Here is an 18,857-nt window from a genome sequence, read left to right as displayed (position 1 = left end):
TCGAATATAAGAGAAATTTTTTCTGCCACTTCCGTGGCAAAATCTGTAGATTTGTAGTCTACAGATCTACAGAAAGCAAGCGTAATGCATGAGCGTAGATATATATAGCACAACCACTAGTATGAGGTTAGCGGTAGACGGGCAGGCTGCGGAGCCCACAGGTCACAGCTCCAGTAGGCAATCTGCCACTACTACTTCATCACTTTCGTTTCCGCACGGTGCTCTCAAATGCTACATATGTGGTGCCAGACGTCAAATTATTTCTTGCTCTGTAGGGTTGCTTGAATGCTGAACAACGTGAAGTTGATGTCGACATATTAGAAAGCAGTAATACTTTGCTGCGACCTGGCATCTGTGCGATCGTTCCCTCTGGAAACCTTGTAGTTCGTGAACGGCACTGACGACGGGGTAACGAGTTCGCGGGATACCCTTGTGCAAGTCACGTGCTCGCCTCGGATCGACGAACCCGACAGAAGGCCATGCGCGTGCGAGAGGTTTTGAAAAGTAGGCGAGGCTCTACTGAACTCGCACATCATGCTAGCATTTTCGAGCTTAGTCGTTCATGTTTCATCTTCGAAATAATATCACAGTTACCCAGGCGCCAGGATCACAAAAAGAAAGCATGTTATTCCGTAGCATTCTAATGATTTCGCCGAACATTTTGCATTACAACGGCGGAAATATGAGCTATCTCACGCTGGTTTCTATACAAAATGGATTACTTTGAATCCACGCCGTTCAATGTAACCCTTGATAACAGCAAGCCGTTTGAGCGAGGACTTAAAGAACGTAATGTGTAGCTGTGCAGCATACAATTCGCAGATAGCGCTAGGTGTGCAAGATTCCTATTGTTTCCTTACCACTTTCGTATTACTGAAACAAGCAATGCACTGTTCAGCGCGCTGAGTTGGCCTCCTTTCTACAGAATTAGCTAGCGCATGACTACAAAAATCAAATTGCGTACAGAGAGTTAACGACACCGTTAGTCACCGTAGTGTTGTTCGAAAAGAGAAAACCCTTTTGCTCAACGTACATTGTACATTTCATGACGTTTCATCACTATTGCTTACCGATAGGACCACCTGAATATGATTAGGAACGGAACGACTATATACGTAACGTTTCAGCGACGAGTGCATGTCGAACATTTAAGGCGTGCGGCAATGGAAACACCGTTTTTTGTCAAGGCGGCGTCGGTTTGGGCTTTCTTGTAGACAGGCACAGAGATAATCCGGCACTTTTTCCCTGTAGCATGCTGTGCAGGCGACGTGCAACAGACCTCTACATCACCAGGAGCGCAGAGGAGGCGCCAGAATGTTTCTTAGGGAGTCGGCGGTACACATTTTACTTCGCTAATGGGCTGTTCACTTAGTGAGGGCCAAATGTTAGAGGAAAAATGAGACAACCTTACGTTACCTAACAAAATATTTACCGGCAACTACGAACTCCTTCATGGGAAATTTTAGCGCAGCTCAGTACGTATTTTCGTTTCCCGACATATTGGCTAGCCCGGACAATCCGTTTAGTGCGGCACGCTGCAAACGGAGCGAATTGCAGCGCGACTGCCTCGTGAGAGGCAGTGCGTCAGTGAGGCGTGCGCGTGATTCAAAGAAGCCGCCGCAGACAGACCTCAACTCATGCAGCGCTTTGCTTCCATACAGACGGCGCGCGCTACTTTGGCGCCATCTCGTAGTCATCGTCACCACAAATTAAGCAAGTCTTGCGCGGCACTACGCTTTTCACCTCACGCATTCGCCATAGCTTCCTCCTCCGCCTACGCTTCCCTCCTCGTGCTCCCTTCGCTATCGCAGCCTTTCATTTCCCGCTCCACTCAATGTTCGCTTTCATCGTTCACTGTGCTCACTGACTGGGTTACGAGGGGCAACGCCGATGCTCGCACCCTGAAGGGGCGCCTAAGCGAAGCGCTCTAAAACCAAACTAACGCAAAATATTTGCAGAAGCAGCTGCGAATTTAAATGTGGAAGACATTTCGTGGAGTCTGCGGTTGCCTCATTGTCAAATACCTGTCAGCTGTCTATCGATGTACAATGCTTGTGTTTTCATTGCCGTGGATATAGTGCGAATGGCAGCGTAATTGTTTTAGGCACGTTCATTAGTTTGTGTTTGGTCCTCATAAGTTTCTCGCGTTTACCCATAGTCTGCTCTTTTTCAGTAGACTTCGTTCAAAAGACGCATTGATTCGCACTAGATGACACGATCGAATAAAGTCGTAACCGTAAATGTGACCAACCAAAATAGTCGGAACGTCATTAGGCAATATTTTAGTGAATGAAATAGTGCTTGCGCATTGTATCTTTCTCGAGCCAGATTTTATTTCCACTAAACACAGCGCAAGACATTTGTACGCGCGTTTCTTCCCAGGCCAATACTTTGGTTCCTGAGGAGTGTGCGCTGTTCTGTTTGTGGTGCAGGGATGGTATCTTCCCTGCATCTGGGTTTGATGGTTTTTCCTCAGCGGTGCACAGCCTGCGTCCCTACAAGACAGGTGAGTTCACATAACCTTATCGGCACCGAATAGGAAGGAAAGTGATCTACGACAGGAACAAGTGCGTAGTATCGGAAGGTACACTCAAAAGAAATGCGACGCCCCTTTAAAAGACGACGCCCACTTCGTGTTTATCTTGGACGAAACCGTTAATGCCCACAAACATCGGAATAAACTATGCTTGATGCATTTACCACCACTGTGCAAAGTTTCAGCGTATATCTACAAGCGAGAAATGGATGTCTACATGCGAGAAAATATCGTTAAGAGAGACTAGTCGTCTGCCTTTCATGTTGCTGAAAAATATTGGGGCTTCGGGAAATTTTGTTTTGTTCAAGTGGGACTGAAATTGATTTCAAATTTTCTGCGGAATAGAGAGTTGTAGAACGACAAAAAAGGTCTACAGCTTGTGGAGATCATTTCCGGCGTGTCCGGTTTTGATACGCTGAGATGGAAGCCCATATCACGGGTATACGCAGCATGCAATTCGCGCTGAGAAATTCATCCTGACATCGTTTTCGTCTTTCTAGACGTCCAGGATAAGGTAGCAAGCAATCCATTGTTTGAGAATTCAGTCAACATATGTCATCCACACGTAAATATCATGCACTCTGGTTTCAGTTGGTTACTATTGTAGCGTACAAGATGGAGTCGCACATCTGGCGCGAACTCGTGCCTGGCAGCTCATCGAAAGCGCCCCTGCACCCCGTCGTTATGTGACCAAGGAGAACACATACAATCCTCGTCGACCAGAACCCATAAGAACAAAGAACCTAATGACAGCAGCTTTTTCAGTGCTATTACACAAGATAACGTATAAAGCTATCGCAAAACTACAAAGGCAGGCTCTTGATAGGTACGGTGATCAATTAGGCGCGTAAAGAAAACAAACATACTCGATAGAACATTTATGAGGTGTTCGCAACCCCTCCTGTCAAGGAATAGGAAACATAAACTTAGACGTGCCATTTTGGTTACAAAGACGTTAATGCGAGAAATTAAATATGATCGATTGGTAAATAAGTTTCGGTGTTATGGTAATGCATTTGTTACCGCAAGTAATTACGCGAATATTGCTGAATCAAATTTCCAAGCTATATAACCGTTATGGCCTGCAACTGTACTGCCTATATATGCTAGATATGGTCCGAAGTCGCCGCGTCCGATTTAATCTGGGGTGGTTGTGTTAGGTTCACAAACAGAAGTGGCACAAACAATTGGAAATGCTACGAAATGTGGTTTGAAAACGGTTCTGCAGAAACTAGGGAAAATAAATGTCAGCGAAAGCAAAGCCTAACCCTTCTAGATACCTCGCGTTATTCAAAGAACGATACGGTTGAGAACGAATACTGCTGCAATTAATGAGGGTATTTATGTAACGTTTGTTTTATTGCCCAATTTGATAGTGAGCGTGTCTAATTTTCCCACCCTTATTTTTTCACACCCGTTCTTTGTTTGCGCCTTTAAATGACTTGTCCTTCAAGCATAGTGCATGACTCGAACTGCAACGAACTGCAAAGGCACACCTAGAGCAGTTAATATTTTCTTATCTTTATGAAGCGGTTGGGTTCCTATACTCTAGTGAGGCCTTTTTTTTACGCTACAACGAAGTTGGCACACAACATGGGCATAAGTCACGTTAACGTGCAGATCCACGTGACCTTTCGATGCGCGTAAGGCTAAGACATAGAGGTGCTCTCGGTGCACCAAGGCACCCCTGTAGAGCCTGGTGCCTCGCCATGGGCCACTTGGGTAGTACCCGACTTCCGAGCACGAGCATTCCGGGGGGTGTCCGGCGATAGGTATCAAATGAACCACCTATAACCACCTAGCAGAACTCTAATGACCACTCCGGCATGGCTGCGGTAAAGTTAGTTTGCGGCTGTGCCAGTTTTATCGGTAGTGTCTAAACTTGTAAGGTCTGAGACAACGTCGAACCATTATTTTCGTTATTTGATTTCAAACTTTCCCTTGCGCCCCTCCTTTCTTGTTTCCCTCACGCGCATTTTGAACGCATCTCAAATGTGTGGAATATTGTAATGCCCCAGTCAGACCACCAATCGAGTAATGTTTTCTGACGCATAAGAATTACTTCTGCTGTCTTTGCGTTCATGTTTGGAGAACGACGAAATTGCGAAGAAAAGCAAAGGAGGACGTGTTGAGTATTACCTGCGCACCTGGTAATTTTGATACAGGCTATACGACCGCCCCCATGTTTTCAGCTCATCCAGGCAACTGGCATAACAGTTCTCCGTAATGTTGTTGGTGTGAAACTTTGGCGATTGCATCTCCACAGGCTGCGGGCATCAGTGACCTCAACTTTTCTCTATTTGTGCAGACAGCGAACGTCGGAACGTCGGTGGAAGCGGATGACGTCTACCCGATGTCGCAATTAGCAGCGTCCTCCCGAGAGGCGCCGTTCTGCACTCGTCAGCGACGGTTCGCGCTATCCTTGCAACCCTGGTCAAGAAGGATCGTTGGTATGTGCTACGTAGTGCGTGAAACAAAACATTTATAGGCATAACCTTAAGAGGCGAGAAGACAGCGGTGTGCATTAGAGAGCAAACGGGGATAAGTGATGTGGAAGCTGAGCAAATGAAGAAATGGAGAGGGGCATCATATTAACGTTCGTAGGACAGACAACAGCTCACTTATTATTGGAAGTATTACTGGAAGAATGGGTGCCATGACAAGCGCATATTGGCGGTTACTGCAGAAGATACCTGTGTGCTGTGGTTAAATTAGGAAATCGCAGCGAGATGCTTTTTTAGGCCAGCGGGCATAAATAGGCAATTGTTGAAGGCGCTGATGACGAAATTGTCTTGATGCTGTCCTGACCTGAAAACCAGGTGTGGCTTGAAACGGCGTGGTCATATTATACACAGACTTCAGGAGATGAGGTTTCTTCTTCTCTTTGATATTTACAAGAGAAGGTAAACCTTCTTGATAATGTTTTTATTAGCATGGAAAATTGACATATTATATACAGCGCGCAGTACAGACCTATCTTAGATATTTTGCCAATTTCACGTAAACCGTATGCTCGTGTATTAAGTGTGTCGGCGTCTGATGCATTGAAGGGACACTGAAGACAAAAATGATTGCTTCTGCATCAGTAAATTACCTCATTAGGACACTAAAAACACCACTCTTACCACGATAAGACGCTTGGTAAACCAGAAAAACCGCAAGAACGAAAGACGGGTGGCGACGCTCTCTTGAAGTTCCCGCACCTGGTCGCTATGACGTCATAGATTTTGATGGCACCTTCTAGGGCCTACTTAATTATTTAGCGGTACAAATTGAACACATCATGTTCTAAAGAAACCAAATATTAAACATGACAAGTTCAGCGTACCTTGACTCAGCCAATGTGGTCCCAATGCAAAAGCATACTTTGCAATCCCTGACGTCACACTGATGTACCGGCGTCGGGGTTACGGCGCGAAATTAAAATACTGATACTTCGACCTTCACTTTCTCATTTAATAAATCAAACTATTATTTTGAAATGACTGCCTGCAGTGTTCTCGAACAATGCCTTATTGGTCTAAACTGATTTGTTGTTCCCCTTTAGTGTCCCTTTAAGAAGGTTACAGAACTGTGATATCTTTCGTTGGTGCAGTGTGACTTCTTTGAACTCTGTGCTTCGATTTTTTTTCTTAAATCTTAACTCATTTGGCAAGACCATAACAGAAATTCTTCCCATTGTCCCCATAGCGAGAATTTTTCTTCTATATGCGACGAATATTAAAATTGGTTCAGCTGTTCCCTAATGGGAGCATTAGGGAAAGGCTATAACACTGTAACACCCATAAAAGGAGTAAAGGAAAGCACCCTCAAGGGTGCAAATCAGTTCAGTGTACGATCAGTGCAGATAATTTTATGTCGCCTTCGGGTCGGGCTTGCACGGCAGTGTGATCTTTCAGCCGGTGATCAGTTCGTGTCTGGTTGTCGCCCGAGAATATCGAAGTTGCAATTTTGAGATCTTGCAGTGGCCAGGCACATCGACGGACAGGGAGCGCTGTCTTCGTCGCCGTGACACAGCACTATTTCGCGCTGGTTGCGCGTCATAGGAAGGCGGTGTGCATGGCCCCAGAAAATAAGTTGGGCGGATGAGATCAAGAAGCTCATGACCGTCATTGCCAGGCTGATTATGATGTGCATGGCAGAACTGCCCCGACGTGTCATAGTTGTTCTTTACGGAATCCGACGCAAGCATTTTACTAGCTACATAGCAGCTACTCAAAGCCGTTGAGACATATTGCGATGGAGACGTTATTTGTTGTGAAGATGCCGTAGGTCTGTGCTATGATGTAGAAATGCTCGGAGACATTCAGTGCACTCACGGGCTATTCTATTTCTGCAGTCGACGTGCAAGCAACGTGTGCATGGTATCAGGAGCACTGACGGAAGCGCCAAAAAGCTTTCAATGGGTGAGTGTCGCTTCTATGCGCGTTCGAATACAAGAGCAATTTTATCTGTCACATGCTTGGCAAAATCTGTAGATTTGTATTCGACATACTGGAACCTAACGCGAGCGTAATGCATAAACGTATATGTAGTACAACCACTTGTATGAGGTTAGCGGCAGACGGGCAGGCTGCGGAGCCCACAGGTCACAGCTTCACTAGGCAATCTACCACTACTACTTCGTCACTTTCGTTTCCGTAAGGTCCTCTCCAAATGCTACATACGTGGTGACACACGTCACATTATATATATATATATATATATCTATATATATATATATATATATATATACATTATTTGCTGAGTAGGTGTACCTGAATGCTAAACAACGTCAAGTTGATGTCGACATATTAGAAAGCAGTAATACTTTGCTGCGTCCTGGCATCTGTGCGATCGTTCCGTTTGGAAACCTTGCAGTTCGTAAACGGCACTGCCTTGGACTTGACGAGATGACGGGGTAACGAGTTCGCTGGACACCCGTGTGCGAGTCACGTGCTCGCCTCGGGTCGACGAACCCGACAGAAGGCCATGTGCGTGCGAGAGGTTTTGAAAAGTAGCCGAGGCTCTACTGAACTCGCACATCATGCTAATGTTTTCGAGCTGAGTCTTTCGCGTTTCACCTTCGAAACAAGATCACACATACCCAGACGCCAGGATCACAAAAAGAAAATGTTATTCCGTAGCATTCTCAAGATTTGGCGGAACATTTTGCATTGCAACGGCGGAAATATGAGCTGTCTCACGCTGATTTCGATACAAAATGGATTACTTTGAATCCACGTCGTTCAATATAACTCTTGATAACAGCAATCCGTTTGAGCGAGGACTTGAATCGCTGCCTCTCCGAAACAAAAGAACGTAATGTCTAGTTTTGCAGCATAGAATTCGCAGATAGCGATAGGTGTGCAAGATTCGTATTGTTTCCTTATTACTTCCGTATTACTTAAACAAGCAATGCACCGAAGTTCACCGCACTGAGTTGGCCTCGTTTCTACATAATTAGCTAGCGCATGACTACCACAAATTGCGTACAGCGAGTTAACCGCACCATTAGTCACTGTAGTGTTGTTCGACGCGAGAAAACCCTTATGCTCAATGTACATTGTAGATTTCGTGACGTTCCATCACTATTGCTCACCAAATTGCACCACCTGAATATCATTAGGAACGGAACGACTACATAATTAACGGAGATAACGTTTTCTTTTGTCAAGATGACGTCGGTTTGGGCTTTATTGTAGACAGGCGAAGAAATAATCCGGCACTCTCTTCCCTGTGGCATCTTGTGCAGGCGACGTGCGAAGGATCTGTGCATCACCAGGAGCGCGGAGGATGCGCCAGAATGTTTCTCAGTGAGTCGGTGGTTCACACATTCTTCACTAATGTGTGGTTGAATTAGTGAACTCCAAATGTTAGAGGAAAAATGAAACAACCTTATGTTAGCTAACAAACTTCACCGACAATTGCGAACTTCTTAATTTTGAAAGTTTAGCGCAGCTCTATAGGTGTTTTCATTTCGCGACATATTGGTTGGCGCAGACAATTTGTTTCGTCCGGCACGTTGCGAAGGGAATTAATTGTGGCGGAACTGCCACGCCAGAGGCAGTGCGTGGGTAACGCGTGCGCGTAATTCAAAGAAGCCGCCGCAGACAGACCTCCACTCATGCAGCGCTTTGCTTCTATACAGACGGCGCGCGCTACTTTGGCGCCATCTTGTAGCTATCGTCACCGCAAAGCAAGTCTTGCGCGGCACTACGCTTCTCACGCTTTCGCTACAGCTTCCTCCTCCGCGCCCGCATTCCTCCTCGTGCTCCCTTCGCCATCGCAGCCTTTCACCTCCCTATGCACTCCCGTGTTCGTTTTCATCGTTCGCTGTGCTCACTGACTGGGTTACGAGGGACAACGCCGACGCTCGCACCTTTAAGGGGCGCCTAAGAGCAGCGCTCTAAAACCAAACAAACGCAAAATATTTGTAGAAGCAGCTGGGAATCTGAATGTGGAAGGCATTTCGCGGAGTCTTCCGTTGCGTCATTTTCAAATGCCCGTCAGCTATCTATCGATGTACAACATTCTTTTTTTTTTTGCCGTGGATATAGTGCGAATGGCAGCGTAATTGTTTTAGGCACGTTCATTAGTTTGTGTTTGGTCCTCATAGTTTCCCAAGTTTACCCATAATCTGCTCTTCCTCAGTAGATTTCGTTCATCAGACGCATTGATTCGCACTAGATAACACGATCGAATAAAGTCGCAACCGTAAACGTGACCAACCACAATAGTCGGAAGGTCATTAGGCAATGTTTTAGTTAATGAAATAATGCTTCCGCATTGTATCTTTCTCTAGCCAGATTTTATTTCCACTAAACGCAGCGCAAGACATTTGTACTCGCGTTTCTTTCCAGGCCAATACTTCCGTTCCTGAGGAGTGTGCGCTGTTCTGTATGTGATGCACGGATGGTATCTTCCCTGCATCCGGCAATGATGGTTTTTCCTCAGCGGTGCACAGCCTGAGTCTCTAACACAAAGGTGAGTTCACATAGCGTTATCGGCACCGAATAGGAAGCAAAGTAATCTACGACAGCAACAAGTGTGTAAGATCGGAAGGTACACTCAAAAGAAATGCGACGCCCCTTTAGAAGACGACACCCGCTTCGTGTTTATCTTGGACGAAACCGGTGTAGCCCACAAACATCGGAATAAACTATGCTTGATGCATAATACCACCTCTTTGCAAAGTTTCAGCAGATATCTACATGCGAGAAATGGCAGTCTACATGCGAGAAAGGGATGCCTACATGCGAGAAAATATTTTCAAGAGAGACAACTAGTCAAGTCTGACTTTCATGTTGCTGAAAAATATTGGGGCTTCGGGAAATATTGTTTCGTTCGAGTATGACTGAAATGATTACAAATTTTCTGCGGAGTAGGGAGTTGTAGAACGACAAAAAAGGTCTACAGCTTCGTGGAGGTCATTTCCAGTGTGTCCGGTTTTGACATGCTGAAGCCCATATTGCGGGTGCACGCAGCATGCAATTCGCGCAACGAAACTCATCCTGACGACATCGTTTTCCTTTGACTAAACGTCCAGAGTAAGATAGCAAGCAATCCATTGTTTGCGAATTTCGGCAACACATGAGTCATCTAGACGTAAATATCACGCACTCTGGCTTCAGTTGGTCACTATTGTAGCGTACTAGATGGAGTCTCCCATCTCACGCGAACTCGTCTGGCAGCTCGTCGAAAGCGCCCCTGCACCCACCCCGTCGTAGGATAACCAAGAAGGCCACTTCCAATCGTCGTCCACCAGAACCCATAAGAACAAATAACCTAATGACAGCCATTTTTCTCAGACAGCTATTACACAAAATAGAGTATAAAGCTATCGCAAAACTACCATAGTAGGTGGAAGGCTTTTGACTAGCTATGGCGATGAATTAGGGATGTAAAGCAACCCTCCTGTCATGGAATAGCAAAAATAAACTTACACGGGTCATTTTCATTTTCAGAACAGCGTATGCTACCCGCGCACTGTTATTTCATCACCAAGGCCGAGGGGTCGTTCAGGGCCCATTAAGCAAGTGAAACGTCATTTTTACGCCTGTAACACGACAGAATTATTTATATCAGCGATGAAAATGTTTATATATATATATATATATATATATATATATATATCGTGGAAAATTGACATAGTATATACAGCGCGGTGGAATATGTGACTTTGTGGGTAGGCCTTCTACTGACCTATGTTAGGCATTTTCCCAATTTAACGTAAACTGTATACTCGTGTATTAAATTTGTCAGCGTCTGATGCTTTAACGGAGGAAGGTTACAGGACTGTGATAGCTTTCGTTGGTGCAGAGTGACTTTCTTGAACTCTGTCCTTAGATTTCTTTTATTTAGGCTCATTTGACAAGACCCCAATCGAAATTTTTCCCAGTGCACAATAGCGGGAAGTTCACTTCAATATGCACCAAAAACTGCTTCAGCTATTCCCTATTGGGAGCATTAGGGAAAACCTATAACTCACTTTCGCACCCGTAAAAGGAGTAAATTGGTGAATTATAGACGGAAAGCACCCTCAAGGGTGCAAATCAGTTCACAGTGTGCAATCAGTGCAGATCATTTTTTGTCGCCTTCGGGTGGGGCTAGCACGGCGGTCTGCTCTTATAGCTGGTGATCGGTTCGTGTCTGGTTGTCGTACGAGAATATCGAAGTCGCAATTTTGAGATCTCACAGTGCTAATGTACATTGACCGACAGTGAGCACTGCCTTCGTCGCCCTGACGCTGCACTATTTCGCGCTGGTTGCGCGTTATAGGTATGCGGTGTGCATGGACCCAAAACGTTACGTAGGCGGGTGAGATTGAGAAGTTTGCAGGGACAACATGGTCACAATTAGCACGTGACCGGGGTAGTTGAAGTATGGGGGAGGCCTTTGTGCCCTGCAGTGGGCATTGCCAGGCTGATTATGATGATGTGCACGGCAGAACTGCCACAACGTTTCATAGCTGTTTTATTACGCGAATCCGGCGCAAACATTTTAGTAGCTGCAGCGCAGCTACTCAAAGCTGTTCAGACCTATTGCGATGGAGATATTATTTGCTGTGAAGATGGCGTTTGTTTGCGCTTTAATGTAGACTTGCGCGGAAACATTCAGTGCTCTCACTGGCTCTTCTAATTTGTGCAGTCGACGTGCAAGTGGCGTGCGCACGGCATCAGGAGCACAGACGATGCGCCAAAATGCTTTCCGTGGGTGAGTGTCGCTCCTATCCGTGTTCGAACAGGAGCTAGTGTTACTTTTTCTATGTCACTCCCGCGACAACATCGGTAGACCAATACAAACAAAATACAAAATGGGTTACTTTGAATCCACGTCGTTCAATATAACACTTGAAAACAGCAAGCCGTTTAAGCGAGCACTTGAATCGCTGCCTCTCCGAAACAAAAGAACGTAATGTGTAGCTGTGCAGCATACAATTCGCAGATAGCGCTAGGTGTGCAAGATTCGTATTGTTTCCTTATTACTTTCGTATTACTTAAACAAGCAACGCACAGAAGTTCACCGCACTGAGTTGGCCCCCTTTCTACAGAATTAGCTAGCGAATGACTACAACAATCAAATTACGTACAGCGAGTTAATTAACGGCTCCATTAGTCACCGTAGTGTTGTTCGAAACGAGAAAACCCTTTTGCTCAACGTACATTGTACATTTCGTGACGTTTCATCACTGTTGCTCACCAAATAGCACCACCTGAATATGATTAGGAACGGCACGACTACATAACTAACGTTTCAGGTACGGGCGGATGCGGAACATTTAAGGCGTACTGCGACGGAGATAACGTTTTCTTTTGTCAAGGTGATGTCGTTTTGGGCTTTCTCGTAGACACTCACTCACTCTCTCTCTCTCTCTGGCATTTTGTGCAGGCGACGTCAGAAGGAACTGTGCATCACCAGGAGCGCGGACGATGCGCCAGAATGTTGCTTAGTGAGTCTGCGGTCGACACATTCTTCACTAATGTGCTGTTCACTTAGTGAACTCCAAATGTTAGCGAAAAAAAAATGAAACAACCTTAGGTTATCTAACAAAAACTTCACCGATAACTACGAACTTCTTAATTTTGATATTTTTAGCGCAGCTCTATACGTGTTTTCATTTCGCGACATATAGGCTAGCGCGGACAAGCTGCAAACGGAGCGAATTGTGGCGCGACTGCCTCGTGAGAGGCAGTGCGTCAGTGACGCGTGCGCGTGATTCAAAGAGGGCGAAGCAGACAGACCTCCACTCATGCCACGCTTTGCTTCCACACAGACGACGCGCGCTACTTTGGCGCCATCTCGTAGCCATCGTCACCGCAAAGCAGGTCTTGCGCGGCACTACGCTTTCCTTCTCACGCTTTCGCCACAGCTTCCTCCTCCACGTCCGCTTTCCTCCTCGTGCTTCCTTCACTATCTGCGCCATTCGTCTTCCGCTGCACTCCGTGTTCGCTTTCATCTTTCGCTGTGCTCATTCACTCGGTTACCAGGGGTAACGCCGATGGTCACACCCGGAAGGGGGCGCCTAAGAGCAGCGCTCTAAAACCAAACTAACGTAAAATATTTGTAGAAGCAGCTGCGAATGTGAATGTGGAAGACATTTCGTGATGAAACACTTTATTATGGGTCTTCTGTTGCGTCATTGTCAAATGCCTGTCAGCGAACTGTTTTTCATGGGCGTGGATGTAGTGCGAATGGAAGCCTAATTCTTATAGGCGCGTTCCTGAGAGGGAAATTTATTCTTGGTTTGTTTGGTCCTCATTACTTTCCCACTTGTCCCCATAGTCTGCTCTTCCTCAGTAGACTTGGTTCATCAGACGCAGTGATTCGCGCTGGATAAGGTAACACGATCGAATAATGTCGTAACCGTAAACGTGACCCACCCGTATAGTCGGATTGTCAGTACATAGGTAATATTTTAGCTAATGAAATAGTAGTTCCGCATTGTACCTTGGCATCTTCGTCTAAACGCACAGCACGACATTTGTACTCGCGCTTCTTTCCAGGCCAATACGTTGGTTACTGAGGAGTGTGCGCTGTTCTGTATGTGGTGCGCGGATGGTATCTTCCCTGCATCCGGCCATGATAGTTTTTCCTCAGCGGTGCACAGCCTGCGTCCCCACCACAAAGGTGAGTTCACATAACCTTATCGACACCGAAAAGAAAGTGATCTACGACAGCAACAAGTGTGTAAGATCGGAAGGTACACTCAAAAAGAAATGCGACGCCCCTTTAGAAGACGACGCCCGCTTCTTATTTATCTTGGAAGAGACCGGTAATGCCCACGAACATCAGAATAAACTATGCTTGATGCGTTATACCACCCCTCTGAAGTGTTTCAGCGGATATCTGCATGCGAGAAATAGATGTCTTCACGCGAGAAAATATTGTTAAGAGAGACTAGTCATGCGTGACTTTCATGCTGCTGAAAAATATCGGGGCTTCCGATAATTTTGTTTCGTTCCAATATGACTGAAATTGATTACAAATTTTCTGCGGAATAAAGAGCTGTAGAACGACAAAAGAACGTCTGCAGCTTCGTAGAGGTCACTTCCAGCGTGGCTGGTTTTGATATGCTGAGATGGAAGCCCATATCACGGCTTACGCAGCATGCAATTCGCGCACTGCAATTCGTCCTTACATCGTTTACCTCTTTCTAAACTTCCAGGGTGAGGTAGAAAGCAATCCATGATTCGCTATCAATGGGAGCATTAGGGAAAAGCTATAACTCACTGTCGCAGCCGTAAAAGGAGTTACGAAAGCACCCTCAATGGTGCAAATCAGTTCACAGCGTACAATCAGTGCAGATAATTTTATGTCGCCTTCGGGTCGGGCTAGCATGGCAGTCTATATATATATATATATATATATATATATATACACACACCTGAAAAACATTTTCTCCGGTAATATAAATAATTCTGTCCATGACGTCACAATTGTTTGAAAATTTCTGCTAGGCATTTGGTTAAAGACTAAACTAAAAACATTCCCAACAAGGTTTACTTTCTCTTGTAAATAGCAAAAAGAAAAAGAAAGCTCGTTTCTTGAAGTCGGTGTATAAAATTGCCACGCCATTTGAAACTACATTGAACTCATCTTTTAGCCAGCGATCACTTGGTGAAGCTCGTCTGGTTGTCGCCCGAGAATATGGAAGAAGCTGCAATTTTCAGATCTTGCAGTGCTAATGTACGTCGACGAACAGTGAGCACTGTCTTCGGCGCCGTGACTCTGCACTATTTCGCGCTGGTTACGCGTTATAGGTATGCGAGTTACGTGGGCGGATGAGATCAAGAAGTTTGCGAGGACAACATGGCCACAGTTAGCATATTACCGGGCGTAGCCAGGCAGGTGATGAAGTGCGTGGCAGAACTGCCCCGACGTTTCATAGTTGTTCTTTAAGCGAATCCGACGCAAGCATTTTAGTAGTTACAGTGCCGCTACCCAAAGCTGTTCAGACATATTGCGATGGAGACGTTATTTGTTGTGAAGATGGCGTTTGTTTGTGCTTTGACGCAGACTTGCGCGGAAACATTCAGTGCTCTCACTGGCTCTTCTATTTTGTGCAGTCGACGTGCAGGTGGCGATCGCACGGCATCAGCACAGACGATGCGCCAAAAAAGCTTTCATTGGGTGAGTGTCGCGCCTATCCGTGTTCGAATATACGAGCTAGTTTTATCTTTGTATGTCACTCCCGCGGCAACATCGGTAGACCTATATTCGGTATACCGGAACCGAAAGCAAGCGTAATGCATAAACGTATATAGTGCAATAATTTGTATGAGCGTAGTCGTAGACGGGTAGTATGCGGCGCCCACTGGTCTCAGCTCCAGAAGGCAATCTGCCACTTCGTCTCTTTCGTTTCCGGGCGGTCCTCTCCAAATTCTACATAACAATATGTGGTGCCACACGTCAAATTGTATTTTGTTGTGCTCTGTAGGGCTACTTGCACGCTGAACAACGTGGCGTTGATGTCGAAATATCAGAAAGCAGTAATACTTTGCTGCGTCCTGGCATCTGTGCGATCGTTCCGTTTGGAAACCTTGTAGTTCGTAAACGGCACTGCCTTGGACTTGACGAGATGACGGGATAACAAGTTCGCCGGACACCCTTTTTCGAGTCACGTGCTCGCCTCGGGTCGACGAACCCGACTGAAAGCAATGCGCGTGCAAGAGGGTGTGGGAGGTATACGCGACGTTTTACTGACATCGCATATCATACGAATATTCTCGAGCTCGCATGGCCTTAACTGTTTCACATTGGAAATAGGATCACACTTACCCAGACGCCGGGATCACAAAAAGTATTACTCTGTAGCACTGTGATGATTTGGCGTGACATCTTGCGATAGAACGGCGGAAATATCAGACACCTCACGTTGATTTCGCTACAAAATGGATTGCTTGGAATCCACGTCGTTCAATATAACACTTGATAACAGCAAGCCGTTTGAGCGAGGACGTGAATCGCTTCCTGTCGGTAACTAAAGATATAGTGCGTAGCTGTGCAGCATCGAATTCGCAAATTGCAGCAGATATGCAAAATTAGTATTGTTTTCTTTCGATATATTTATCACAAAGAAAGTTCGTATTACTGAAAGAAGCGATGCACAGAAGTCCATCGCACTAAATTAGCCTTTCTTAAAAATTAGCTAACACATGACTAAAACTAAATTGCGTACACCGAGTTAACGGCACCGTTAGTCAATGTGGTGTTGTTCCAAACGAGAAAACTCTATTCCTCAACGTACCTTTGTAGACGTCGTGATGTTTCATCAGTATTGCTCACCAAATTGCATCACCTGAATGATTTCGAACGGAACGACCATATACCTAACGTTTCAGCGATGAGCGGATGCAGAAGAGTTTAGCCTTGCTGTGGCAGGGTTAACGTTTTTTTTTTTTTTTTTTTGTCAAGTTGGCGTTGGGTTTGGGCTTTCTTGTAGGGTGGCGCAGAGATAATGCGGCGCTCTCACTCCCTCTGGGATTTTTATGCAGGCGACCTGCGAATGACGTGTGCATCACCAGGAGCACAGAGGATGCGCCAGAATGTTTAATAGTGAGTATACGGCTCACACATTCTTCACTAATGCGCTGTTCCCTTAGGTAAGATTTCAGACATTCAAAAAGCGCTTCCGCATGGCACTTGTTCAGCTTATTCATATCTGTGCTAGCCAGACTTTATTTTGACTATACACACGGCGAGACCTTTGTACTCGCGTTTCTTTCCAGGCCAATACTTTGGTTCCTGAGGAATGTGCGCTGTTCTGCATGTGGTGCCCGGATGGTATCTTCCCTGCATCCGGTTGTGATGGTTTTTCCTCAGCGGTGCACAGTCTGCGTCCAAACCACGAAGGTGAGTTCAGATAAGCTTATCGGCACCGAATACGAAGCAGAGTGATCTACGACAGCAACAAGCGCGTATTATCGGAAGGTACGCTCAAAGGAAATGCGGCGCCCGTTTAAAAGACTACGCCCGTTCATATTTATCGCGGACGAAACATAATAAACTATGCCTGATGCAATATAGTACATGTGTGCAAAGTTTCAGAGGATTTTTACACCAGAAATGGATGTCCAGAATATATTGATGTCTGGAGGGACTAGTCAAGTATAAATTTAATGTTGCTGAAAAATATTGGGGCTTTGCGAATTTTTTTTTTTTTCAGAACAGCTTCGTTCGAGTATCACTGAACAAATAGATTACAAATGTTCTTCAGAATAAACAGTTCTAGAGTGACGAAAAGGTCTATAGCTTCGTGGAGGTCATTTCCAGCGTGTCCAGTTGTGATATGCTCAGATGGAAGCGCACATTACGGGTATACGTAGCATGCAGTTCGCGCAGACATCGTTTTACACTTTCTAAACGTCCAGGGTAAGGTAGCAAGCAATCCATTGTTTGCGAATTTAGGCAACACATGAGTCATCTACACGGAAATATCACGCACTGTGTCTTCAGTTGGTTATTGTAGCGTAATAGATGTGGTCGCTCATAATCTGACTGGAACTCTGTCTGGTAGCTCATCGAAAGCGTCCCTACGCCCCGTCGTAGGGTGACCAAGAAGACCACATACAGTCCTCGTCGACCAGAACCAATAAGAACAAAGAACCCAATCGCCGCCAGCTTTTCAAATAGCTACGAGATAAAATAAACTATTGCAAAGCTACCAAAGGAAACTGCAAGGCTTTTGACAAACTATGGGGACGAATTGGTGGTGCCAAGAAAGCAAACATACTCGAGAGAATATTTCTGACCCGCTCGCAATCTGTCCTGTCAGGGAATAGCAAGTATTAACACAACGAGTCGTTTTGGTTGCTGAGACGGCGTGAATGCAAGAATTTACCACAAGGCCAAGGTGTTCTTTTTTCGTCTAATGCGCCTAAAACTGCAGTGTTAAATAAGCTTGACTGGTAAATGTCTTTCGGCGTCATGGTTCTGCATTGTTCTCGCAAAAAATTTGTGTCCTCGATGTATCGCTTAATCCACTTTCAGATGTATATAAACGTCGTTATTTTGTGCAACATCCCTACCTATCCGCCTGTTATGCCCGGAAGTCGGCACTTCCGATATAATCTGGTGTGGTTTCCTTGGGTTAGGTTAGGTTCACAAACAAAAGCGGCCCCAACTATTGGAAATAATACGAAATCAGAGTGGTTAGAGAATAGTACTGCAAAAAAGTATGGAAAGTAAATGTCAGCGTACAAAAAGCCTAACGCTTCTAGAAACCTCCAAGAGATGACGAGGTAACGAGTTCGTGGGACCCTTGTGTTAGTCACGTGTTCGCGTTGGGTCGACGAAACCGACCATGCACGCTCAAGACGTTGCGGGAAGTACGCGAAGGTCTACTGACGCCGCACAACATGGTAATACTTTCAAGCTCAAACAGCCTTAACGGATTCACCTTGGAAATAAGATCACACTTACCCAGGTGCTGGGATTGGAAAAAAATATTATTCCGTATCATTGGGATGATGTGGCGCGATATTATTTCGCATTAGAACGGCGGGAATATGAGCTATCTAACATACAAATTTCAGTACAAGATGGATTACTTTGAAACCACGTCATTCGATATAACTCTTGATGACTGCAAGCTGCATGAGCGTGGTTTTCAATCGCCGTCCATTGGCAATATACAGTGGGTAGCTGCAGGATTTTGGTTGATGCGGCAGTTACTCATTTGTTCTCTTTCGATACATGTATCACGGAGAAGTTTCGTGTTACTGAAACACGCAATGCACAGAAGTCCCGCGCCGTGAATTGGCCTGCTTTCGGCAGAATTAGGTAGCGCATGAGTACCACGATCGAGTGTCGTACCGCGAGTTAACGGCTCCATTAGCCG

The 18,857-nt window shown here is 45.5% G+C and overlaps 1 protein-coding gene across 12 annotated transcripts in view; it reads left to right on the top strand.

The window, feature by feature from the left end:
- Positions 1 to 18,857, top strand: part of LOC142589914 (uncharacterized) — a 98,166-nt gene that overhangs the window by 63,806 nt on the left and 15,503 nt on the right. For 2 of the 12 annotated variants that reach the window (XR_012830000.1, XM_075701593.1), the window contains exons 32-35: positions 2,433 to 2,506; positions 6,876 to 6,942; positions 8,271 to 8,331; positions 16,747 to 16,870. Coding sequence is in view for 11 of the 12 variants with exons in the window: in XM_075701593.1 (XP_075557708.1) it covers positions 2,433 to 2,506; positions 6,876 to 6,942; positions 8,271 to 8,331; positions 16,747 to 16,870 (326 nt within the window). In the remaining variant the exon portion in view is untranslated. Of the gene's footprint in view, positions 1 to 2,432; positions 2,507 to 4,844; positions 4,987 to 6,875; positions 6,943 to 8,270; positions 8,333 to 9,378; positions 9,503 to 11,665; positions 11,736 to 12,406; positions 12,468 to 13,521; positions 13,646 to 15,084; positions 15,149 to 16,512; positions 16,574 to 16,746; positions 16,871 to 18,857 lie in introns of those variants that run through there. The other 10 variants (XM_075701594.1, XM_075701603.1, XM_075701601.1 and 7 more) reach the window with 10 other exon arrangements.

This window comes from Dermacentor variabilis, chromosome 8 (genome assembly GCF_050947875.1).
Source record: "Dermacentor variabilis isolate Ectoservices chromosome 8, ASM5094787v1, whole genome shotgun sequence".
NCBI classification, from domain to species: Eukaryota; Metazoa; Arthropoda; class Arachnida; order Ixodida; family Ixodidae; genus Dermacentor; species Dermacentor variabilis.
Note: the sequence above shows the minus strand (reverse complement) of the source record. Positions and strands in the feature narration are given on the sequence as shown.